Source organism: Saccopteryx leptura, chromosome 1, assembly GCF_036850995.1.
Source record: "Saccopteryx leptura isolate mSacLep1 chromosome 1, mSacLep1_pri_phased_curated, whole genome shotgun sequence".
Lineage (NCBI taxonomy): Eukaryota > Metazoa > Chordata > Mammalia > Chiroptera > Emballonuridae > Saccopteryx > Saccopteryx leptura.
Window position 1 is genome coordinate 263,841,093 of NC_089503.1, and position 27,041 is coordinate 263,868,133.

General features: G+C 40.7%; 1 protein-coding gene across 4 annotated transcripts in view; it reads left to right on the forward strand.

Moving 5' to 3' along the window:
* PPP3CC (protein phosphatase 3 catalytic subunit gamma) overlaps positions 1–27,041 on the forward strand; it is a 78,444-nt gene that overhangs the window by 5,848 nt on the left and 45,555 nt on the right. For all 4 annotated transcript variants that reach the window (XM_066351530.1, XM_066351548.1, XM_066351541.1 and 1 more), the window contains exons 2-3: positions 24,265–24,462; positions 24,792–24,916. In XM_066351530.1, coding sequence (XP_066207627.1) covers positions 24,265–24,462; positions 24,792–24,916 — 323 coding nt within the window. The remainder of the gene's footprint in view (positions 1–24,264; positions 24,463–24,791; positions 24,917–27,041) is intronic.

Here is a 27,041-nt window from a genome sequence, read left to right on the forward strand (position 1 = left end):
TTAAAAGGCTTTATTGAGTACAGCATGTGCATCCCGCCCGACGAGTTTCCCTAGCCCTGGGGACAGAGGCTAGGCAAGTCGCGAGTTGTGACCTGTGTGGGAGATATTTAAAGGGTCCCTAGGTGGTCGAGCTAATATGATGTGGTAAAATCTCACTGGCTGGCAGACGGTCGCTGTTTTCAAAGGGTTCCTGGGAAATTTCTTTTGGTGCGCTAGGTTGTGGGCGGTCCTAGCCAAAGTTCCCGGGTTTGGGTTCCCCACGTGACTTTTCCCCATTATCCACCGACCTTACACCTGTTTTTTGTTGTTTTTAACCTTGCCTGTTTGCTTAAACTCTCTTTTTTTCCTTTGGTAATCTCATCTGCAAAATAGTGTTAATAGTACTTTCTTTGTCACCATCTGAACCATGTAAATAATGTAACAGCCTGACCTGTGGGATGGTGCAGTGGATAAAGTGTTGACCTGGAAATGCTGAGGTCACCGGTTCGAAACCCTGGGCTTGCCTGGTCAAGGCACATATGGGAGTTGATGCTTCCAGCTCCTCCCCCCTTCTCTCTCTCTGTCTCTCTCTCCTCTCTCTCTCTCCCTCCCTCTCTCTCCCCCCTCTAAAAATGAATAAATAAAATTTAAAAAATGAAAAAAAAAATAATGTAACAGCTGTGAAGAGCATAAGACAAGGTAGCATTATGAAACATGATAGTTTAACGATAGATCACTGTTGGGCAAATAAGTCTGTAAAATTTGTGTTGTTTGATTTTGCTCACTTTTGTTAAAAATGGCGCTGCCCACCTGGATAATGCTGATCAGGTGAAACTGCTAATTACCTTCCTGCTTGGGAAGGGGCTTTGTTATGCTAATGTTGCTGGAGGAGGGGTTTTCATGCCAAAAAGTTTTAAGAAGAAGAAGGGAGTAGGAGGAGGCCACGTTTTTGCAGAGAAGAAGCAGCCAAGATGGCAGGTCCTGAAGGAGAAGCCAGTTTGTGCAGAGATAAGGAGATGGGGAAGCAGAGGGGACTGAGCTGGTGGAGGGCCTTGAATTATAGGAAAACCCAGATGTGTCAGTAGCTTTGTGAGCGCTGAATGAGTGGGTTTTGGTGCCATGTGTTTTTACTTGCCGGCTGGGTGCGAGGCTAGAATAAAAGATATGGCCCACCAGTTTTCGGCTCCACAGTTTCTTTACCGTCTGTCTGAATTCAGTGGGAACCTGCACCTGCCTGGTGGCTGTGATGGCTGCAACTATTGGATTTACTATCACTTACTACATAAGTGGTTAGTAAGGAAATTACTAACATTTGAAAAATACTAGAATGTATATGAAATTATAACATAAATTAGAAAACTGTTCCCAATCAGGGAAATACCTCTTCTACAATAGTATGTCTGGGTTGAACCACATGGGTAACAATGTGAATTAGCCAATACACATCTGTCTAGTACTTCCTCAGCAGCTGGTTTCTTCTCTAGCAGTTGAAGATTGGATATATTATGTTTAAAAATACAATTCTTACATTTTCACTATATAGTGAGTCATCTGCAATGTATGGCAATAGGTGGGTGCTCATTTGTTTCTTTGTGTTAAAAGTAACATTTCTGTGGATTTCTAAAACAGTCTGTATGTACTAGGGCATCACTACTGGTATCTGGAACAGAAAACTAGTAACTCAAATGGTTGAACTGTGAAAATCGTTCAGCTTGATCTTTTTGTTTGTTTCCAGGTTTCTTTTCCTGTGTGAAGGAGTGTATTTTCTTTGAAAGTGTTTTTTTTGTTTGTTTGTTTTAAAATAAAAACAGTTTATTTCTCTGGGCTGAATCTATTCAGAAGCAACAGGAAATTTCATTTGGGAATTACGTGACAATTATGGAGAATCCATTGTCTAAAGTTTGTTGTTTGTTGGACAAATAGGATTTAACAGAAAAGTCAGTAAGATGCTGCTGATACAGTTCTCATTCTCTTGGAATTCAAATATATTGTATATTCACAGAATGTACTGTCATCTGTAGCACACAAGAGGCTATTAGTTTTTTTTTTTTAGTATCTTGGCATTGGGAATAGTATGGTTAAAGCTTTCTTAAAAGTTTTTAAGAAGCCCTGGCCGGTTGGCTCAGTGGTAGAGCGTCGGCCTGGCGTGCAGAAGTCCCAGGTTCGATTCCCGGCCAGGGCACACAGGAGAAGCGCCCATCTGCTTCTCCACCCCTCCCCCTTTCCTTCCTCTCTGTCTCTCTCTTCCCCTCCCGCAGCCAAGGATCCATTGGAGCAAAGATGGCCCGGGCGCTGGGGATGCTCCTCGGCCTCTGCCCCAGGCGCTAGAGTGGCTCTGGTCGCAACAGAGCGACGCCACGGAGGGGCAGAGCATCACCCCCTGGTGGGCAGAGCGTCACCCCCTGGTGGGCGTGCCGGGTGGATCCCGGTTGGGCGCATGCGGGAGTCTGTCTGTCTCTCCCCGTTTCCAGCTTCAGAAAAATACAGGAAAAAAAAAAAGTTTTTAAGAGTATTATGCACAAAAACTGCTATTACCACAAGTATACCTTGAACCCCTTTCCACTCTCTGGTGCCTATAACTCAGTTATTTCCACAGCTCTTATCCTTTCCCCCTACTCTCTTTCATGTTATGAAAATGTATTGACCAAGGTTTTAAAAAATAATTTTTCTTTCAAATATAAGCTTAACCCTGCCAATTATAAGATTGGAAAGGCAGAAAGGGAAGAAAACAAAGGTTTCATATTCTTTTCCCTCCAGAAACAACTTCCCTTAATACTTTAGTTATATTTCATTGTATTTCCCAGTGCTGATGTATTTTGAATTCAAAGGGAAATAGATCACATATATTAAAGCTTTTATTATGCTGATGTTTTCATATTGTTTTAACATAAACATTGCAATTTAACCTAAATTTTTTTTCAGTTATTTTAGTCAGCATGAAAATAGCTTGAAAGTGCTTATATTGATATTTTGGTCCTTTATTTTTTCATTCATTTGATACTATACCAAGCCAGAAGAAACATTTTCAAGTATAAACATTTAATGTGAGCAAGTTATATAGTGCCTGTCTGTTGACTTTGTCAGTAATATTTGTTTAAGTTATCTTGGTTTACCATTATAATTAAGAGCTACTAAGCTATTTAGACATGAGAAATTAATGCTACTTGAGATTCATACCTCTGAGTAGGAGTCTTTTTTTTTTTTTTTTTTTTTTTACAGGGACAGAGAGAGTCAGAGAGAGGGATAGATAGGGACAGACAGACAGGAACGGAGAGAGATGAGAAGCATCAATCATTAGTTTTTTGTTGCGACACCTTAGTTGTTCATTGATTGCTTTCTCATATGTGCCTTGACCACGGGCCTTCAGCAGACTGAGTAACCCCTTGCTCAAGCCAGCGACCTTGGGTCCAAGCTGGTGAGCTTTTTTTTTTGCTCAAGCCAGATGAGCCGGTGCCAAGCTGGCGACCTTGGGGTCTCGAACCTGGGTCCTCTGCATCCCAGTCCGACGCTCTATCCACTGTGCCACTGCCTGGTCAGGCTGAGTAGGAGTCTTAAACCTTGGAAAGGACATCTTAACTTCTTTTAAAAACACCTCCTTTTATGGTAATGGTTGTGATTGAAGCCTCATTTATATCAGACATTTGGTAATTAAGCTTTCTTCCATAAAGTTACATACTATCACATTTTATTGTAAAGTTTGAAAAATGTTACTAGATTATTTGAGAAAAACTGCTAAGGACTCATTATTTAAAGTGAATTAAACAATTAATTAGCCCTGGCTGGGCAGCTCAGTGGTAGAGCATCTGCCAGCTTGTGGAAGTCCCGGGTTCAATTCCCAGCCAGGGTACACAGAAGAAGCATCCATCTGCTTCTCCACCCCTCCCCCTCTCCTTCCTCTCTGCCTCTCTCTTCCCCTCCTGCAGCCATGGCTTCATTGGAGCAAAGTTGGCCCGGGAGCTGAGGATGGCTCCATGGCTTCCGCCTCGGGCACTAGAATGACTCCGGTTGCAATGGAGCAATGCCCCAGATGGACAAAGCATTGCCCCCTAATGGGCATGCTGGGTGGATCCTGGTTGGGTGCATGTGGGAGTCTGTCTCTCTGCCTCCCTGCTTCTCACTTTAGAGAAAAAAAAAATTAAAAACTTTTTCCTAAGCTGTATTTGATAATAGAAATACAATATGTTTCCAGTAAAGTGACATTTTGGGGAAAAGCTAATTGTTACACATATGTCTATGAGACACAAACTTAGCTAATTCTGGTATTTGTAGTCATTTTGGGGCTTGGCTATGACTTAATTACTAAAGCACTAATGGAGAGAAAGGGGTATCTTAATAATTATCCTTTGGTGTGATTATGAATAGAATACTCTGTTTTAAAGTTTTCATATTAATTTTAGCTGCATTTTAAATTGCAAGTGAGGTTTAAAAATCTCAACCCAATGTAAATGATACCTGACTCAGTTCTTTATAATCTACCTAATTATTGAGCTACATGCAGAGAGAATTTTAGTTCCCTGTATTCAGTTTTATTTTATTGGCAGGCTAGATTTTTTTTTTTTATTCATTTTTTAGAGAGAGAGAGAGGAGAGACAGAGAGAGAGAAGGGGGGAGGAGCTGGAAGCATCAACTCCCATATGTGCCTTGACCAGGCAGCCCAGGGTTTCGAACCGGCGACCTCAGCATTTCCAGGTTGACGCTTTATCCACTGTGCCACCACAGGTCAGGCGGTTGGCAGGCTAGATTTTTATCATGAAATCTTTTAGTTTCTTGCGTCTTTGTTCATCATTAGAAGAAGGTCTAACTTGGGAACTAGGTTTTCTGGATTGGGTGATGGGAAGGTGTGCTCTATAAGCTGGCTAAGGCAGTGTGTATCTTTAATGATCATTATTAGATTTGAGTGCTAACAATTCATGATGATTTTGTGCAGTGTCCAGATAATGTCAGCCCAAGAGACTGAACACTGAAAGATCATCTAAGGCCTCATTCAAGAATTACCTATGTAAAAGTGCTAAAAGTGTCAACCTAAATTTAGTTATGGTAAACAATCAGACAAATCCAATTTGTGGGACTTTATACAAGACAGCTGGTCTCTGAACTCTTCAAAAATGTCCAAGTGATAAAAAATAAAAATAAAAAACATTGAGACTGTTTTACACTATAGAAGACATTGTGGGGACAACTGGGAAATTTCAAATATGGAGTATATATTAGGTATATCAATGTTAAAAGTCTTTGTTGTTATAACAAGGTATTGTAGTTATAAAGGCGAACGTTCTTGTTCTTAGGCAGTACCTGAGGAGGTACTTAGGCTGAAATATCATGATGTCTGCAGTATGCTCTCAGATGGTTTAGAAAGATTATGTATTTGTCAAATGAGAAAGCAAAAGTGGCAAAATGTTCACCATGGTGAATGAGTTAAGAGCACATTGGTGTTCATTTTACTATTATTTCATTTTTCTATAGGATTTCAGTATTTCAACTATGAAGTTGGGGGTAAGAGAAATAAAAGTACAATTAAGAAGTGCCTCAAAACAGCTAGGCTTGGGAAAGGCAACCATCATTTAAAAATTTTTTTATTTTATTTTTTACACAGAGACAGAATCAGAGAGAGGGATAGATAGGGACAGACAGACAGGAACGAAGAGAGATGAGAAGCATCAATCACCAGTTTTTTGTTGCAACACCTTAGCTGTTCATTGATAGCCCTCTCATATGTGCCTTGACCATGGGCCTTCAGCAGACCGAGTAACCCCTTGCTCAAGCCAGCAACCTTGGGTCCAAGCTGGTGAGCTTTGCTCAAACCAGATGAGCCTGTGCTCAAGCTGGCGACCTCTGGGTCTCGAACCTGGGTCCTCTACATCCCAGTCAGACGCTCTATCCAGTGCGCCACCACCTAGTCAGGCAAGGCAACCATCATAATTGAGGATTCAGTAGTGTCTTAGGGAAAACTAAAAATAAGAGATTGAGGCCTGACTAGGTGGTGGTGCAGGGATAGAGTTGGACTGGGACGCTGAGGACCCAGGTTCAAAACCCCGAGGTCACCAGTTTGAGCGTGGGGTTGCTGGCTTGAGCCCAAAGGTCACTGGCTTGAAGCCCAAGGTTGCTGGCTTGAGCAAGGGGTCACTCGCTCTGCTATAGCCCCCCCAAGTCAAGGCACATAGGAGAAAGCAATCAGTGAACAACTGAGAAGCTGCAACGAAGAATTGATGCTTCTCATCTCTCTCCCTGTTTGTCTGCCCCTCTCTCTGCCTCTGTCAAAAAGAAAAAAAGAAAATGAATTTTAAAGTATATTATAGCTAATGTGAAGTGGAAGCGCCTTAGCAGAAAAAGAGGTTTCAGCTGTGCAGTTGGGGCTTGGGAAAACGAGAAGTTAGGGTGGAGAAGCCAAGTATACCTGCTTAAGACGCGGCAAAGTGTCAAAAATTGAAGGAGGAAAAATGAAAAGGAGGAGGAATAGGGATAGCTGAAAACTGCTAGAGCAGTTGACAGTGATTCCATTAAGGAAGATTATTTGGATGGCTATGTTTCAAAAGGAAAAATAAAAACCAAAGCTTAATCAGCTTATAAATGTAATCCAAAATTATAAAAAATTCAAATGTTACATAAATAGATATTGTGGAAAGTAAGACAGGCTTGTTTTAATTTTCTCGGATAAAGTAAAAAAAGGTGGTAGAGGGATAAAATGAATATTAAAAATCAGTGATAAGTAGAGGAGATAGAAAGGATTTTCTGAGTGTATTTCCTATCCCAGTTAATCACACCACTTACCCATTTAGTCCCTGGCTGGGAGAAGCTTGGGAGTCAGACCAGACTCTTTCCTATCCTTTTCACTTCATATTCAGTTCTTAGATGCAGTTCTGTGGACTTCTGGTTTCTTCGTAACCTTTCACTTCATTTCCCTGGCTCACTTCTTGCTTATACTCCTGCAGCGGCCTCTTGCTAGGGCTGTTTAGTCTCCACACTGCTATCACGATCTGCAAGTAATATAGGATTGTTCTTGTGCTTGAATTCTTTCATGAGCACTTCCTGCCTAAAAACATATACTCTAACTTTGTTGATGCATAGTTCCCATTATACTAAAGCTCTAACCCTGTACAGTGGTTCCCCCTTATCCACAGGGGATACATTCCAAGACCCCCAGTAGATGCCTGAAACCATGAATAGTATCAAACCCTATATGTACTATGTTTTTTTCCTATACATACATACCTATGATAAAGTCTAATTTATAAATTAGGCGTTGTTAAGAGACTAACAATAATTAATAAAATAGAACCATTATAACAATATACTATAGTAAAAGTTACGTGAATGTGGCCTTTCTCTCGCTGTTGATTTTTAAATTTTTTTCCCCATTGATTTGAGAGGGAGAGAGAGAGAGAGAGGAAGGAGGAAAGAGGATAGAGAGAGAGAGAGAGAGAGAGAGAGAGAGGAAGCATCAACTAACTCATTGTTCCACTTAGTTGTTCCATTTAGTTGTACACTCATTGGTTACTTCTCCTATGTGCCCTAACTATGGATGGAACCTGTACCCTCTGCATGCCAGAATGACACACTGTCCACCAAGCCGTCTGGCCAGGGCCTCTTGCCAGTTATTTTTATATTTTTCAGTCCAAACCTATTCCTGAATCTGTGTAGCCATCCCTTACTTGCAGTAAATGACTTACTGTCACTTGTTTCAGGGGTTTCCTTTCTGACATCTCCTATAGGCACCATGCATTCTGGTGTAACACATTCAGATACTGTCATTTGAAACAGTTTTTGTTTAAGTCTTCCACCACAAATTTAATGCCTTTTTCATTTTAACTTATGTGCTGTGGCATAATTTTACAGTTTGAGGTGCTACAGCAAAACTAGCATGAACTTATTTTTTCTTCTCAATTTCATGGCTAAAAGATTTGTTCTTACTACAGATCCTAGCAACCTCAGCATATGAGTTTTTTGTTTTTTTCCTTATTAGGTGGAAAATTTCACCTTTTCACTAGGAAGCACTTATGGCTTCTCTTTGGCATATATGAATTACCAGCATCACCTTTCTTGCACTTTGAGGTAATTATGAAGTAAAATAAGGGTTAGTTGAACCCAGTGGATCTGATCATGAAGGTGACTACTAAGTGACTAATGGGCAGGGAATGTCCGCTGTGTGGAGATGCTGGACAGAGGGCACATTCACATCCCCAGTGGGACTGAGGGGCCGGCACGAGATTTCATCACGATACTCAGAATGGCACACAATTTAAAACGTATGAATCATTTTTTTTCTGGAATTTTTCATTTACCATTTTTGGACCATGATTGATCACAGGTAACTGAAACCAAGGAAAATGAAACGTGGATGAACGGTGACGGCTGTGTTACTTTCTTTTCCTCATTTTCACATCCTTATTCCCAAACCTATTTACTACTAGTTGTATTTCCCTAGGATGTCATGTTTTGTTATGAATGTGAACGAGCTGTTTGCATTACTCCTTTGTAGAATCTTGCCCCCCAACTTGACTAGTCCCTATTTCTTTATCTTTCAATATTTAGCCACTTTCAAGATTTAGTCTGAGAAGCTTTTTCTCTTTTACTAGTAGATTGTCTAAAATAATGGTTTTAGAATGGACTTCAAAGTTAGACATATACCTGGACTCAGTTTCTGTTTCTTTTCATAGCTCCATGACCTTGGACAAATTGCATAACCTTTTTTAAACCTCTGTTTCCCTATCTGAAGAAGAGGGATAATAAAACCTAATTTACAGGATAGGTATAAGGATTAAGTAAACTCCATAGATTATAGTGGCAGGTACAGAGTAATGCTCAATACATGGTAGCTGCCACCAGCACCACCACTGTTGTCGTCATTGCCATCATCATCTTCATCATCAGAAAGGTTAGATATTGCCTCCTATATGCTCCCATGAGCAATCTCATTGCTTTACAGATCTCAAGTATTTTTATGTTCTTTATTCACACTAAACTGTTCTCTTCAAGGATGAGAACTGTGTTCTTAAAGTTCAATTCAGTGCCTAGCATATAGGTGCTTATGAAATGTTTAGTGAAAGTATAAGAAGCTTTTTTTATAGGAGACAGTATGGAAAAGAGCATAAGCTCTGCTAATTAGTAGTTGTGACTATTTTTCTTGCTTCAGGTTTAAATGGGAGGTAACAGTACCTACTTCAGAATTTAAAAATTACATTTCACATTACATGTGTATGCTTAGTACAGTGCCTATATTGGATGCTTAATAAATGCTAGCCATTCATTTATTAAATGAGTTAATTGTTTTGTTTTTTGACAGAAACAGAGTCAGAGAGAGGGACACACAGGAAGGGATAGAGATGAGAAGCATGAATTCTTCGTTGAGTCTGACTAGGCAGTAGCCCAGTAGATAGAGCATCAGACTGGGATACTAGGACCCAGGTTCGAGACCCCGAGGTCGCCAGCTCGAGCGCGGGCTCATCTGGTTTGAGCAAAGCTCACCAGCTTGGACCCAAGGTCACTAGCTTGAGCAAGGCATTACTTGGTCTGCTGTAGCCCCACGGTCAAAGCACATATGAGAAAGCAATCAATGAACAACTGAGGTGTCGCAACGAAAAACTAATGATTGATGCTTCTCATCTCTCTTCGTTCCTGTCTGTCTGTCCCTATCTGTCCCTCTCTCTGACTCTCACTCTGTCTCTATAAAAAAACAAAAATTCTTCGTTGAGGCACCTTAGTTGTTCAATGACTGCTTTCTCATATGTACCTTCATGGGGGATTACAGCATAGCAAGTGACCCTTTGCTCAAGCCATCAATCTTGAGCTCAAGCCAGCAACTTTGGGCTTCAAGCCAGCAACCTTTGGGCTCAAGCCAGCTATCATGGGGTCATGTCTATGATTCCACGCTCAAGGCAGTGACCCATGCTCAAGTCACTCAAGCTGGATGAGCCTGTGGTCAAGCTGGATGAGCCTGTGCTCATGCCGACGACCTCAGGGTTTCGAACCTTGGTCCTCCGTATCTCAGTCTGATGCTCTATTCACTGCACTACCATCTGGTTAGGTTAAATGAGTTAATAATCTTTGGTCTTTGACAGCAGAGCTGTCTGACTTTAAGTGGCATGTGTGTGAAATGAAGGTCTAAGAGTGTACTGCATTTTGCCCTGGCCGGTTGGCTCAGCGGTAGAGCGTCGGCCTAGCGTGCGGAGGACCCGGGTTCGATTCCCGGCCAGGGCACACAGGAGAAGCGCCCGTTTGCTTCTCCACCCCTCCGCCGCGCTTTCCTCTCTGTCTCTCTCTTCCCCTCCCGCAGCCGAGGCTCCATTGGAGCAAAGATGGCCCGGGCGCTGGGGATGGCTCTGTGGCCTCTGCCTCAGGCGCTAGAGTGGTTCTGGTCGCAACATTGTGACACCCAGGATGGGCAGAGCATCGCCCCCTGGTGGGCAGAGCATCGCCCCATGGTGGGCGTGCCGGGTGGATCCCGGTCGGGCGCATGCGGGAGCCTGTCTGACTGTCTCTCCCTGTTTCCAGCTTCAGAAAAATGGGAAAAAAAAAAAAAAAAAAAAAAGAGTGTACTGCATTTTATATTTTTCAACTTTAGTCTCCTTAGCTTTTGAAAGGATTTAAACCTAAAATGCTTAATAAGAAAAATGGTGAAAATTTCAGCCCTGGCTGGTTGGCTCAGTGATAGAGCGTCGGTCTGGCGTGCAGGAATCCCAGGTTCGATTCCCGGCCAGGGCACACAGGAGAAGCGCCCATCTGCTTTTCCACTCCTCCCCCTCTCCTTCCTCTCTCTCTCTCTCTCTTCCCCTCCCGCAGCCAAGGCTCCATTGGAGCAAAGTTGGCCCAGGTGCTGGGGATGGCTCTATGGCCTCTGCCTCAGGTGCTAGAATGGCTCTAGTTGCAACAGAGCAATGCACCAGATGGGCAGAGCATCGCCCCCTGGTGGGCATGCCAGGTGGATCCCGGTTGGGCGCATGCGGGAGTCTGTCTGACTGCCTCCCCGTTTCCAACTTCAGAAAAATGGTGAAAATTTTCTTTTCTGTAGTATAGATAGAATTTTAGAAATCATGTATTCATAAACAAATAATTTGTTGAGTTCCTACTACAGGCAACATTTCTTGTTATACTTAGAAGCTTAAATACTGTCTTGAGAAGAACTCAGTATAGCATATAAAACTAACAAATTTAGAACTATGGAGCTCCTGTGACTAACACCACCAGGAAGAACAGATGACTAAACTGTAGACCAGGGGCAGTCAACCTTTTTATACCTACCGCCCACTTTTGTATCTCTGTTAGTAGTAAAATTTTCTAACCGCCCACCAGTTCCACAGTAATGGTGATTTATAAAGTAGAGAAGTAACTTTACTTTATAAAATTTATAAAGCAGAGTTACAGCAAGTTAAAGCATATAATAATAATTACTTACCAAGTACTTTATGTCGGATTTTTGCTGTTTGGCAGAATAAATCTTTATAAAACAACTTACTATAGTTAAATCTATCTTTTTATTTATACTTTGGTTGCTCCACTACCACCCACCATGAAAGCTGGAGTGCCCAGTAGTGGGCGATAGGGACCAGGTTGACTACCACTGCTGTAGGTTATCTGTTAGGAAATTTTTTTCCCTCTAAATTGATAATCCTTTCAAGTTTAAGATTTGACTGTTGATCAGTGGCTTAAAGAGATGAGACCTAATTTGTGGTTGTTTTTTTTTTTTTGTATTTTTCTGAAGCTGGAAACGGGGAGAGACAGTCAGATAGACTGGATCCACCCGGCATGTCCACCAGGGGCGACGCTCTGCCCCTCTGGGGCGTCGCTCTGTTGCGACCAGAGCCACTCTAGCGCCTGGGGCAGAGGCCAAGGAGCCATCCCCAGCGCCTGGCCATCTTTGCTCCAATGGAGCCTCGGCTGCGGGAGGGGAAGAGAGATACAGAGAGGAAGGAAAAGGGGAGGGGTGGAGAAGCAAATGGGCGCCTCTCCTGTGTGCCCTGGCCGGGAATCGAACCCGGGACTTCTGCACGCCAGGCCGACGCTCTACCACTGAGCCAACCGGCCAGGGCCTGTTTTTGTTTTTTAATTTTTATTTATTTTGTGTTTTTCTGAAGTATGGGATGGGGGCAGGCAGACAGACTCCTGCATGCTCCGGACCAGGATCCACCTGGCATGTCCATCAGGGGGCGATGCTCGGCCCAGCTGCATTCAGAGCCATTCTAGTGCCTGAGGCAGAGGTCATAGAGCCATCCTCAGCGCCTAGGCCAGTTTTCCTCCAGGGGAGCCTTGGCTGCAATAGGGGAAGAGAGAGAGAGAGAGAAAGGAGAGGGGGAAGGGTGGAGAAGCAGATGGGTGCTTCTCCTGTGTGCCCTGGCTGGGAATCGAACCCAGAACTTACATGTGCCAGGCCTATGCTCTACCGCTGAGCCAACTGGCCAGGGCTTAATTTGTGTTTTTTTGTATGTGTGCCTAGGGACATTTTACTCTTGTTATCTAAGGTTTTGTAGAGGTTTCAAAATACGATAAAAGAGGATTGTTTTAATAAATGATCAGAGGTGTGTTTGTGTATGAAAGCAAGTTGTTTATTTTTACAGTTTTATTGAAAACGGGACACCACTATAAAGTTATTGATTATGTAAGACTACCACTGACAGTGGTTATTACTTTCTTGGTTCTAGGAGAGCCAGTTTCTAATTCTTTGAAATGTTGAGCTCTGTGACTTTCAAAGAATAGAAGGAATGATCTCTAAGAACTAGGTCAAATCACTGAAATAAAATTACTTGTTTTAATAGGTTATGAAAGGATATGAAAGGTACACATTGACTGTCAGTAATACTATATGATACAAACTTATTTAGTGGTGTTTAACTGGTTCATGATTGGAAAGGCAGGTAAATAGATTAGGAAATAAGTCTGCAAAAGTAGGGCAGGCTTGCTGGCTTAAAATAGGAATGAAAGCAGTGTTATTTGGAGTGAACAGAGATAGCTAGGTAAATCCTTGTGTCCCATGAGGGTAAGACCACTTTATAGGCCAATAATTTTTAAATTTTTTAATTAATTTGTTTTTGGTGAGATAGAAAAACAGCAGTTTATTATTCTACTTATTTATACATTTATTGGTTGATTATATCCCTGACCAGGGAGGGATTGGACTTGCAACTAAGCCAATAATTTATTTCCTTTTTTTTTTTTTTTTTTGTATTTTTCTTAAGTTGGAAACGGGGAGGCAGTCAGACAGACTCCCACATGCACCTGACCGGGATCCACCCGGCATGCCCACCAGGGGGCGATGCTCTGCCCATCTGGGGCATTGCTCTGTTGCAACCAGGGTCATTCTAGCGCCTGAGGCAGAGGCCACAGAGCCATCCCCAGTGCCTGGGCCAACTTTGCTCCAATGGAGCCTTGGCTGCGGGAGGGGAAGAGAGAGACAGAGAGGAAGGAGAGGGGGAGGGGTGGAGAAGCAGATGGGCGCTTCTCCTGTGTGCCCTGGCCGGGAATCGAACCCAGCACTCCTGCATGCCAGGCTGATGCTCTACTAATGAGCCAACCGGCCAGGGCTAAGCCAATAATTTTTAAGGTTTATTTTTTATACTTACTACAGAATTATTATGGTCATTACCAATATGGCCTTTCTCTTTTGTGCAGCTCTGCATCAGATATTGCTATATGTGTTATTTCTGTGATGGATGTATATTGTAGCAGTATACTGAATTGAATTTGATGTGAAAAGACTGTAGAATTTCTTCAGTGTACTTTAGAGACTTAGTTTGAAAATTTATTAAATTTTTTATTTTGTTAATTATAGACTCACAGGATGTTGCAGAGAAATGTACAGGGAAGTCCTATACACTCTCCTCTAGGTCTCTGTCCTTCACAGTGTCAACATCCCACACTGTCACCGTACTGAGAAAACTGACAAACTGACATTGGTACAATCCATACAGCTTATTCAAGTTTCACCAGTTACACACATTATGTGTAGTCTGTGTAACTGCCACAACAATCAAGATAATCCCCTGTACCATCCCCACAAGACTGTTGTGTTACTGCCCCCTTGTAGCCAATTCATACCCTTCTTCACAGATTTCATGGTTTGGTTACTGTTTTTGAATCAAGTACAAACCTGGTTTGATTAGGGATTTTGCTTCTGAGTTGAAAGCATTGTAAAATAATTTTTATTCAAATATATAGGTAATTTAACAATTGATAATGGTGAAAAGCTAGCTTGAAATGTGTTAGCAGTTGGGAGCATTGAAGTCTTTCTTAGATGAATACGTGTAGGGGTATAATGGTGATTCTCAGCGTGGTTAATAACCAGAATCACTTGTGGTGCTTAAAAAAAATGAAGGAAAAAATGGGTACCTTGATCCCATTCCAGATAAATACGGAAAGCAATGCTGAGTGTAAATTTGCAAATTGCGGCCCTGGCCGGTTGGCTCAGTGGTAGAGCATTGGCCTGGCATGCAGGAGTCCCGGGTTCGATTCCCGGCCAGGGCACACAGGAGAAGCGCCCATCTGCTTCTCCACCCCTCCCCCTCTCCTTCCTCTCTGTCTCTCTCTTCCCCTCCTGCAGCCGAGGCTCCATTGGAGCAAAGTTGGCCTGGGCACTGGGGGTGGCTCTGTGGCCTCTGCCTCAGGTGCTAGAATGGCTCTGGATGCAACAGAGCGACGCCTCAGAGGGGCAGAGCATCGCCCCCTGGTGGGTATGCCGGGTGGATCCTGGTCGGGCGCATGCGGGAGTCTGTCTGACTGCCTCCCTGTTTCCAGCTTCGGAAAAATGCAAAAAAAAATTGCAAATTGCAATAGGATACACAGTATGTTACCATCTATATAAAAAATTAAAATATATATAGTGTAAAGATATATTTGTAACAAAATTATGTACTGTATATGTGGGAAGGACACACAGCTACCTAAAGGTACTGATTACTGCTGGGGAGGACAGAATAGAATGGAGGCTGTCTTCAACTATATTGGTAACATTTTAGTTCTTAAAACAATTTTGAAACAGATACGGCAAACTTCATATTTTAAATCTATGTGGTGGTTATGTGGGTGTTTTGTAGTATTTGTATTGTTTCTTGTTGCATTTTACATAAAATTATTTTTGAAATATTTCATTAAAAATATCCATACATATAATAGTATATCACATGTGTCTGGAATTTTCTCTTTTCTCTCTTTTCGTGTACCTTCTATTTATTTTATTTTGGTGCCTAGAGTGGAGGGCTGCTATAACAAATACCTAGAAATGTGCAAATGGCTTTGGAACTTCCAGGAGAGCCAGCTTAAGTCTGAACTCTGATGCTTTTTCTTGGTTTCTATAGTCATTACCAATATTCCCTTTATAATATTTCATACTTACAGTCCGAACCATTCACTCTATTTCTTAACTGATCTGTGTTCACATATTTGTTTTGTGTGAATTATTTTCTCTATCTAAATAGAACATAAAGTTCTTCAAGTTAGAATCCATGTGTAAAAATTGTATGATACTCGTTACATGTTCAATGTGAGCATGTAACAGGTGCCAGATAAATATTAATTATTTAACTTAGAATATAATTATTTCTCTAGTATTTTTTAATTTTACTCCACAACCTTGATGATGTATGAGGCTGTGACCAACTGGCCAGGGCTGATTTATTATTTTTTAAAATCTCTGTTCTCTTTTAAGATAGAGCTGCAAATTTCTTACTATTCCCTTATGTAATCCAGGTATGAAGTATTTATTAAAAACGATATGGAAGTCCTGAAGTTTTTGGATGATTTTACATGTCTATGTGAGAATTAGAGTGGATTCAAGATGTGATTGCTAATAATCAGTTGTTGTTGTTTTTTTGGGGGGGGAGGGTTTCCGTGAGAGGAGGGGAGGCAGAGAGATGGACTCCCACATGTGCCCTGACTAGGCTTCACCTGGCAAGCCCACTAGGGGCTCTGCCCATCTGGGGCGTTGCTCTGTTGCTTAATAACTGAGCTCTTCATAAAGCCTGAGGCAGAGGCCATGGTAATGTCAGGGGCCAACTCGCTCCAATTGAGCCTTGGCTGCAGGAAGGGAAGAGAGAGAAGCGAAAGGGGGAGGCGTGGAGAAGCAGATGGGCGTTTCTTCTGTGTGCTTTGATCAGGAATCAAACCTGAGACTTCCACATGCCCGGCGGACACTCTACCGCTATGCCAACCAGCCAGGGCAGCTTTTCTTCTAAGGAATAACACAAGGGTTCCCACTCTTACCACTTTTATTCAGTATAGTACTGGAAGTCTTAGCCAGAGCAGTCAGGCAAGAAGAAGAAATAAAGGGCATCTAAATCAGAAAGGAAGATATGGAATTGTCTTTGTTTGCAGATGATCTAGTTTAATATATAGAAAATCCCAAAGACTTCACTAAAGAACTGCTAGAACTTATCAATGAATTTAGTATAATTTCAGGATACAACATTAACGTACAGAAATCAGTTGTGTACACTAACACAAAATATTTGAAAAAGAAATTAAGAAAATAGTAAATTGTGTAATAAATCCGTTTACAATAGCATTAAAAACAACAAAATACTTAGGAATAAATTTAAGGAGGTGAAAGTTCTGTGCACTGAAAACTAAGATTTTGGTGAAATTGAAGAAGACACAAATTGAAAGATACCCTGTGTTCATGAGTCAGAAGATTTAATATTATTAAAATGTTTATACTACCCAAAGCTGTCTATAGATTCAGTGCAATCCCTATTAAAGCTTCAATGCCGTTTTTCACAGAAATAGAAAAGACAATTGTAAAATTTGTATAGAACACAAAAGGCTTTGAATAGCCAAAGTATTCCTGGAAAGAACAAAGCTGGAGGCATCACACTGCCTGATTTTAAACTATATTATAAGGTCTACCGGAAAGTTCTGTCCTTTTTGGAATAAAACAAAATACAAATTTTTCTTACCATCAATAAACTTTATTAAATAATATAATTGCCATTATTATTAATGATTTCTTGCCAACATGAGGGCATTTGTATATCCCATTTTTGGAAAATGTTTTATCTTTTTTTTTTCTTCTTTTTTTGTTTTGTTTTGTATTTTTCTGAAGCTGGAAACAGGGAGAGACAGTCAGACAGACTCCTGCATGCGCCCGACCGGGATCCACCCGGCACGCCCACCAGGGGCGATGCTCTGCCCACCAGGGGGCGATGCTCTGCCCCTCCGGGGCGTCGCTCTGCCACGACCAGAGCCACTCTAGCGCCTGGGGCAGAGGCCAAGGAGCCATCCCCAGCGCCCGGGCCATCTCTGCTCCAATGGAGCCTTGGCTGCGGGAGGGGAAGAGAGAGACAGAGAGGAAGGAGGGGTTGGGGGTGGAGAAGCAAATGGGCGCTTCTCCTATGTGCCCTGGCCGGGAATTGAAGCCGGGTCCCCCGCACGCCAGGCCGACGCTCTACCAGTGAGCCAACCGGCCAGGGCCTGTTTTATCTTTTGATGCGAAAAATTGAACCAGTGCTTGTTTGATATCTTCTTCATTTTTGAATTTTTGCCCTTCAAAAAATTTTGTAAGGACAAAAACAAGTGATAGTCACGGGGTGCTAAGTCCGGGGAATATGGTGGATGCAACAGACATGCTTCTGTAGCATTTCTTCCTTGTTGAAATTCATAAAAATTACAGTGGCGTAAATGAACTTTATCAGTAGCCATGGGTACACTATCGCTTCACACATAAGACTAACGTGAATCAACTTTGTTTTAGTTAGTTTGCTATGTCAGTATGTATACATTAAGTGATAAAAATAGAGAGGCTCACATGCACCAAATAAACGTGCTTATGTGTCGAAACTTGGGATAGAAACGGACAGAACTTTCCGGTAGACCTTATATAAACCTATAGTAATCAAAATGGAATGATACTGGCATAAATATGGGTACACAGACCAATGGAACAGTCAAACACCTAGAAATTAACCTTCAGCTGGCCAGGTGGTTCAGTGGATGAAGCGTAGACCTGGCACACCAGAGGTCACGGGTTTGAGCCCCCATCAGGGCACATACGAGAAGCAATCAATGAGTGCACAGCTAAATGGAAATTAACCTTCAGTATATGGTCGACTAATATTTGACAAAGGAGCCAAGAATGCTCAATGGGGAAAAGATAGTTTCTTAGATAAATGGTGTTGGGAAAAATGGATGTCCACATACAGAAGAATGAAATTAGATCCCTCTCTAAGACTATTGAAAAAATTAACTCAAAATGGATTAAAGTCTTAAACATAAGTCCTGAAATTCCTAGGAGAAAATAGGAAAGCTCCTTGACATTGGTCTTGGCACCCTTTTTGTTTGGATCTGACACCAACAGTACAAACAATGAAAGCAAGAATAAATGGGACTACACCATACTAAAAAGCTTTTGCACGGCAAAAGAAGCAATCAACAAAATCAATTAAAAGGCAACCTATGGAATGGGAGAAAATATTTACAAATTGTATATCTGATAAGGGGTTGGTATAAAAATATATAATAAACTCATAGAACTATTTAATTTAAAATGAGCAATAAAACACAATTTAATTTAAAATGAGCAGAAGAACTGAGTAGACATACTCCCAAAGGAGACATATGAATGGCCAACAGAGACTGGGAAAGGTGCTCTACATCACTAATAAACAGGGAACTGCAAATTTAAAACCACAGCAAGATATCTCCTCACACCTGTTAGAATGGCTGTCATCAAATAGCAAGAGACTCCACTTAGCAGAATACTTAGATTAGTATTCTCAAGGTCCAGCCGTGTTGTTGCGAATGACTGTATTTCATCTTTTCTTATGGCTGAGTAGCATTCCATTTTATATATGTACCACATCTTTATCCAGTCATCTGTTGGAGGACACTTTGGTTGTCTGCATGTCTCGGCCAGCAGGAATAATGCTGCAATGAACTTGGGGGTGCATATGTCTTAGTCAGGAAAAGCTAAGAACTAGATGATCTTACTCATATGTGGGATGAAATACTGAGTCATAGACATAGACTGGTATGGTGATTATCAGAGAAAAGGGAGTGGTGGGATGCTGGAGGGTAAAGGGGGCCAAATATACGGTGACGGAAGATGCTTTGACTTTGTGTGATGGGCACACAATGTAATATATAGGTTATGTATCTTAGAGATGTACATCTGACCTATATGATCCTATTAACCAGTGTCAATCCATTAAATTAAATTTTTTTTTAAAAAGCAAGAGAGAACATGTTGGCGAGATTATAGAGAAAAGCGACCCCTCACCCCCAACCCCTGGTGCAGCCACTATAGAATCTAAACAGTATGGAGGTTCCTCAAAAAATTAAAAATAGAACTGCCATGTGATCCAGCAATTCCGTTTCTGTGGGTATATGTTCAAAAGAAATGACAACTTTATAAATGGAATATTTAAAGAGGTCACATACAGCCACAGAAGTGAAAGAAAGGAAACTTCTGTGTGTGGTGGTAAGTGGTTTACTTTAATTTGAAAGGATGTAAGAACCAACCCCTGTTGTAGTTCATGTACTTCATAATTTAAAGTACGGATAAAATGTTAGAAGCTAAAACTTCATCTTGTTCATCTGCCTGTTATATTTTTTATTAATGAAATCCTGTGTGCTGTTCAAAGCAGTTGGAAATGAACTTGTTAGAGATTTGAGTTCTTAGAACAAGTTTATTATTCATTGTGAAGTGAATGGTAAAGTCAGTTGAATATCATCTTTTGTGTCCATTAGATTTACTAAAATCTCCAAACTCAAGCTTGAAGATGTATACAGTGTGTCCGTAAAGTCATGGTGCACTTTTGACCGGTCACAGGAAAGCAACAAAAGACGATAGAAATGTGAAATCTGCACCAAATAAAAGCAAAACTCTCCCAGTTTCATACCTATTCAGTGCAGTTTGATGTGGGCTCATGCACAGATTTTTTAGGGCTCCTTAGGTAGCTATCCCGTATAGCCTCTACAGACTTGTCATGACTGATGGCCTATCAGAACGGGGTTTCTCTACCAAATTGCCGGTTTCCTTCAACTGCTCATCCCACCGAGTAATGTTATTCCTATGTGGTGGCGCTTCGTTATAAACGTGCCGATATTCACGTTGCACGTTGGTCACAGATTCGTATTTAGCGAGCCACAGAACACACTGAACTTTCCTCTGTACCATCCACATCTTGACTGGCATTGCCGTGGGCTGCTCCGCTGTATACATGGTGTTATGTCATCATCTGCATGTGCACACATGCTGCCACATCATCCTACAGAAACTGGGAGGGTTTTCTTTTTATTTGGTGCAGATTTCGCATTTCTACTGTCTTTTGTTGCTTTCCTGTGACCGGTCAAAAGTGCACCATGACTTTACGGACACACTATATATACATAATGTCCAATATTTGACTCTGGTACTTTACTCGTTTCCCTAAATTCGTTTTTATCTAAACCAGTGTTACTAAAAGTATGGTCTGAAGACCAGCATTAGGTCCATCCACCAATTGATACTAACTGCAATATGTACAGAAATTGAGCTTTTAAAAGCTGTTATAGCAATTTGACATTGACACAACATCCATGTGTGTTAATATTTTCCTAGTAGTTTATTTATTTTATTGATTTTGAGAGAGAGCGAGCAGGAGAAACAGGAAAGGAGAGAGCAGGAGGAAAGAGAAGCATCAACTCATAGTTGTGTCTCTTTAGTTGTTCATTGATTGCTTCTCATATGTGGCTTGACCTGGGGCTCAAGCTGGGCCAGTGACCCCTTTCAAGTGAGCGACCTTGGGCTTCAAAGCCAGTAATCTTTGGGTTCAAGCCAGAGATCTTGGGGTCATGTTAATGATCCCACACTCAAGCTGGCAAGCCTGTGCTCAAGCCAGCAACCTCAGGGTTTTGAACTAGGGACCTCAGCATTTTGGGTCGATGTTCTGTGCCACCACTGGTCAGGCTCTAATCATTTATTTTTATTGCATTTTACAAAGTATAGGTTTTGACAGATTGGGGATGGGGGAGTTACCATAGAGGTTTTCCAGAGCACTACTCTAGATCCTCTTTTGTTCCCCTCAGAAATTCCAGAATCTTTGTATCCAGGTGGCCACAGTAGGTCCTAGGAGAAAGGTATATAAAGACCGGTAAACTATGACTATGAGTGGTGAAAAAAGTGTTGATTATCTGAGATTACTTATTATTGTCTTTACTTAGAATTCCCTTTAACCATTGTCTTATTTTACTCTAACACCATTTTAATATGCACAAGAATTGCTTGGGGCACCTGTTAATGCAAATGCCTATGCAGGGTCCCCAGAAGTTCTCATTCCATAAATCTAAGGTCAAGAATCTGCATTATAAATAAGTATCTCAGTTGATTCCAATAAATGCTCTTCCTAGATAGATTGTTAAAAAAACAGGGTACTTAGGAGTAAAGAAGGGCACTATTAACAATTATATCAGGACAAAATAAACGGAATATCACAGTAGGCATACATGGACACATGGTCACTCTGTATCTCGGCATATATATATTTTTAATGGAGACTTAAAAATTTTATTGGAAAGTTTCTGCTATTTCCTTTCATGACCAAACTTAGTTGTATTTCCTTTAGTCTTCCCATGACTGTGGCTATTTCCACTCTTCTATGAATCAACCTCAACTATAGTGCTCATAGAACTGTCTAGTAAAAGAAGGGAGATAGTAGACAAGGCTTCTAAACATAGCTAGGAGTAACCTGAAGTGAGGTAGGACCCACTCCTTTAAAGTTGAATACTTTTTTCCTGATTTGACAGATAGTTATTTTATTTGCCCTAACCTAAAAGCATAGGACTCTTCTGAAACTTTCAGTTATGCAGGTTCCAAGCCAGTCTTAATTCTGCTTAGCAGTCCTAGTTTAGCTGTGTCCCATTTCTCTTATCTGGGCATAATCCTCTTGATCCATTTCAACCTTGCGTTTGCTTTCATTTAACTAAGTGGCTCGTTTACTTGTTTTGTTTTAAATAAATTGTAACTGAAGAATTTGAGAGAAAGAAAAAGTATCTCTGAATTCCTCAGATGCTCTTTAGGTTGTTATCACCTCTAATTACATAATTTTTGTGATATATAAGGAAAATAGATTTTCTGTTTTGTAAACTTCTCTGATTACAACTGGAGGAAATTATTTTTATTAGTAGTAATACTACTGCTTTTTAATCTCCCACTTTGTAAATTAAAGAAATTGACCAGTAAACTAAAAACAACATGAAATAAGATAAAATCAGTATACTGGAATTATCAAAAAAAGTATTATACAGGTAGTACTAGACACAAGAGAACAGTTAGAATCTAGGACTGTCCTGGGTAAACTGGGCTATATAATATGACCTTCCTACCTTACGGTAATATTTACTGGTCAAAAGCTACTATCATTTTTTTTCAATGAGCTTTGAATAGTCAGAATGAATCAAGTGATAGCGAAGAGCATGACAAAGCTTATTATAGGACTTTCTTGTAACTAATACAAAATGGTTTGGCTAGATCAAGTCAAAAAAATTTTAAGTGACTGTGGATTTCAACTTGGTTCTTTATTTAAAATTTTAAATTATTTTTTAGTTTTTCAATCACAGTTGACATTCAGTATTATTAATTTTTAAATTCTCCATTGATTTGAGAAAGAGCAAAAAGGGGGAAGGGGGGGAAGAGAGAGAGAAGCATCAACTCATTGTTCCATTTAGTTCCATTTAGTTTTGATCTCATTAGTTGCTTCTTGTGTGCCTTGACCGGGGTTTGAATCTGTGACCTCCGTGCAGTGAGCTGACGTTCTATTCACTGAACTACCACCTGGCCAGGGCACTATTCAGTATTATTTTATGTTAGTTTTAGGTGTACAGGGTAGTGGTCAAGCAATTGTATAATTTACAAAGTGACCTCCCCCCAGTAATTCTACAACCTACCTGGCACCATACGTAGTTATTACAATATTATACATGCTGTGACTATTATACAGTATTATACATCCCCATGACTATCCCGTAACTAATCCCTTCACCTTTTTTACCCATCCCTCAACTTGGTTCTTAATAACACTTCCATAAAGGTAGAAGTGGAACCACCAGACATAAATCACAAATTAAAATGAATCCCTCCTTTTAAATTTGTGGCTTGTAGACTTGTGGCTATTAGATCACAGGGAATCTAAAATAGACTACATCATAACATAGTTAAATGAGAAGATGATAGCAAATTTAAAAATGTCAAAAATAATTTTTTGTTAAAGTTGCTAAGTCACCATGATATAATATAAACTTTATATCCAGTATAAACTGAAGTTAGTTGTTAGCATTTCCAGATTAGAAAACACAACTAGACCTCCCCTATCTCTTCTTTTCATGAGTAGCAGGTTATTCTCAGGGAGAGCTCTATCCTATTACTGCTGTTCTTGTTCTCAGTAATATTTTAGGCAACTACCTTTTAAGGGTAAAGTACTCACCTATGATTTCCATGATCAGGAACTGAAGTCAAACTTCTGGAACAAACTTCTTGTTTCCTTAGGTCAGTTTTTTTTTTTTTTTTTGACAGAGACACAGAGAGGGACAGATAGGGACAAACAGACAGGAAGGGAGAGAGATGAGAAGCATCAATTTTTCATTGCAGCTCCTTATTTGTTCATTAACTGTTTTCTCATATATGTCTTGACTCGGGGGCTACAGCAGAGCGAGTGACCCCTTGCTCAAGCCAGGGATCTTGGGCTTTATGTCAGTGACTTTTGGGTCCAAACCAGCAACCATGGGGTCATGTCTATGATCCCACACTCAAGCCAGCGACCCTGCGCTCAAGCTGGTGAGCCTGCACTCAAGCGGGCAACCTCGGGGTTTTGAACCTGGGTCCTTCGCATCCCAGTCTGACGCTCTATCCACTGAGCCACGACCTGGTCAAGTTCCTTAGGTCAGTTCTTTGGAATAAATAAATGACCTTTAGTGTTGTGATTTTGTTTTCTTTATTTTCTTTAACCACAGTTTTTTTTGCACCATCTCTTCCAAATACAAGATATTTGTATCATCTTGTCTCACTTTTAGCTCATTTACTGAGTTAACTTCAAGTCTTTAATGTTTATATGAAAAACATTATACTTCATATACACTTACATACACATATGTCTTTTAAATGACTAACTTTAACTGTGACCTTTAAAAAAATTATAATAAATCATTTATAATATATATTTATTTTGGAATATACAAAAATTTTGGAATTTTTTCCCACGTAGTTCTGGTTGTATGGATGTGAAATCATGGTGATGTATTCAGTTTAGTTTGTTACATTAAAGATGTATGTTGTTCATGGTTATTGTCTATACATTTAAGTATTTTAAATGAATTTTTTTTCTCTTTTTCTAGCTGTCCCATTTCCTCCAACCCAACGACTTACTTTGAAGGAAGTGTTTGAGAATGGGAAACCTAAAATTGATGTCTTGAAAAACCATTTGGTGAAGGAAGGGAGAGTGGAAGAGGAAGTAGCCTTAAAGATAATCAATGATGGGACTGCCATCCTGAGACAAGAGAAGACAATGATAGAAGTAGACGCCCCAATCACAGGTATGAGAAGCATTTGCATAGGGCCCTTAGAGCAGAGCTGATTTAAAAGATGATCACAAATGACCAACTAAAATGTTGTGCAATTTCCCCAAGAATTACGAGACAGTTTTAGGATTGTTTAGTGTGTTTTTTGTTCACTGGAGGAATACAATGTAAAATGTCTGTTATTTTAAGTAGGACTATTCAGTGTCAATAGATTGACTCAAGTTATAGAGCAGTTCAGTCAAAAGCAAAAGTGATTTAAAAGTTAAACTGATCCCTATTAGTGTAATGCCTTTTCTTTTCTAAGACATAATTTTTCACTTCACCTGTATCTTTTTTTTTCCTAGTGTGTGGTGACATTCATGGACAATTCTTTGACCTGATGAAGTTGTTTGAAGTTGGAGGATCTCCTAGTAACACACGCTACCTCTTTCTGGGTGACTATGTGGACAGAGGCTATTTCAGTATAGAGGTAAAAGTTGAACTGGACGTATTGGTAGTATATTGTCTTTTTTTTTTTTTAGTTGCTTTCCATTTTGTATAAAAAAATTAAATGAGAACACTGGCAGAACTTATAAACTTTGTTATTTTCAATAATTAAAGTAATAGAGAAATGTTTTAATTGATATAAAAATTCTTTTCCTTTGTTTAGCCAGTAGAGAAAGTATGACAAATAGAAGGCTATATTAATCTAGCTTTGCAAATAAGTTAAATGTTTGCTAACTTTTCCTCTTTAAAGATAGTGTACAGGCTGTATATAAATAACATAAATTGCTGTTCACCTTAAATGGGGCTTGGATTAGCTGACCTTAATTTTAAGACCATAAGCTGCTGGGCTACAGTTAACTCTTAGATTAACTACCAATGCTAAATAAGCAGGCACTTAGCTTATTGTGTGAACAATTTCTGATGCTATTACATGTAGTAAACACTGAAGGAAAAAAATGATTAATGAAGTTAACTCAAAACCTCACAATTTGCTTTTATATATTTTGAAAATTAAATGATAAGAGGAAAAGATTACAATTAAAACTATAAGTTTTTATGTATAAAAGATAAAACTATTTTAGAACCTAATGCAAGGGATTGAGTACAGTGGAACCACAATACATTTGTATTTATTATTATTATTATTTTTTAATTTTTTCAAAGTTAGAAGCAGGAAGGCAGTCAGACTCCCACATGAGCCCAACCAGGATCCACCCAGCATGCCCACCAGGGGGCGATGCTCTGCCCATCTGGGGCGTCGCTCTATTGCAACCATAGCCATTCTAGCGCCTGAGGTGGAAGCCATGGAGCCATCCTCAGCACTGCCTGGGCCACCTTTGCTCCAATGGAGCCTTGGCTGTGGGAGGGGAAGAAAGAGACAGAGAGGAAGGAGAGGGGGAAGGGTGGAGAAGCAGATGGGCACTTCTCCTGTGTGCCCTGGCCGGGAATCGAACCCAGGACTCCTGCACGCCAGGCTGACGCTCTTCCACTGAGCCAACTGGCCAGGGCAACACATTTGTATTTAATGTCCATTGATTCAGTTGTACATGCTTGGCAAATAAAAGAGAAGTAACTTTGAAATAGTGTGGATAATGGAATTTATTATGTGCCCAGAATAGGCATGAGATGAGGAAACTGAATCGGCTTGCTGTTCTTATCATCTTTAACTTTGCCTCTACCTCAGACGCTGAGAATCTTACTGTACTGTATGTGTTTCTGGTGATAAAAAGAGTTATTGTTCATGCAGTATCACTCCTAAACACAGCTGTCTCATCTGGTGCTTAGCCAACTCTTACAAGGTGAAAGCTTTTGGACTCCAATCCACTATGACATTTCACATGTGTACTGTAGCAGCTATTTTGTGACACTGAGGAGGTGCTGTGACTAAGGATGAAAAGTAGTCCAGCTGTGACTCACAGATCACAGAGGGCGAGAGGCATGGCTTCTTGGTGGGGGTGGTAAGCTAGTACACGAAGCCTGGACATCCCACCTTTAGACTTCTTGTTTCCTGAGATAGTTAAAAAGTCTCTATGGATTAAGCAACAGTTAATTAATTGCATATTATATCACTTGTACTGTACATGGTACAAAGTTTTCTAATTTTGTTCTACATACTGCTGCAGTTAATCTCTTTTTTAATATTTTTTCTCTTTTTTTTTATTTTTTATTTATTTATTTTCTGAAGTTGGAAACGGGGAGGCAGTCAGACAGACTCCCGCATGGGCCCAACCGGGATCCACCCAGCACGCCCACCAGGAGGCGATGCTCTGCCCATCTGGGGCATCACTCTGTTGCAACCAGAGCCATTCTAGCGCCTGAGGCAGAGGCCACAGAGCCATCCCCAGCGCCTGGGCCAACTTTGCTCCAATGGAGCCTTGGCTGCGGGAGGGGAAGAGAGAGACAGAGAGGAAGGAGAGGGGGAGGGGTGGAGAAGCAGATGGGTGCTTCTCCTGTGTGCCCTGGCCGGGAATTGAACCTGGGACTCCTGCACGCCAGGCCGACGCTCTACCACTGAGCCAACCGGCCAGGGCCTGAATATATTTTTGATGGCATTTCTGAAAGTTTCTTAAGTCAGATCCTTATTAGTGACATAACTGGATGAAAGTGTG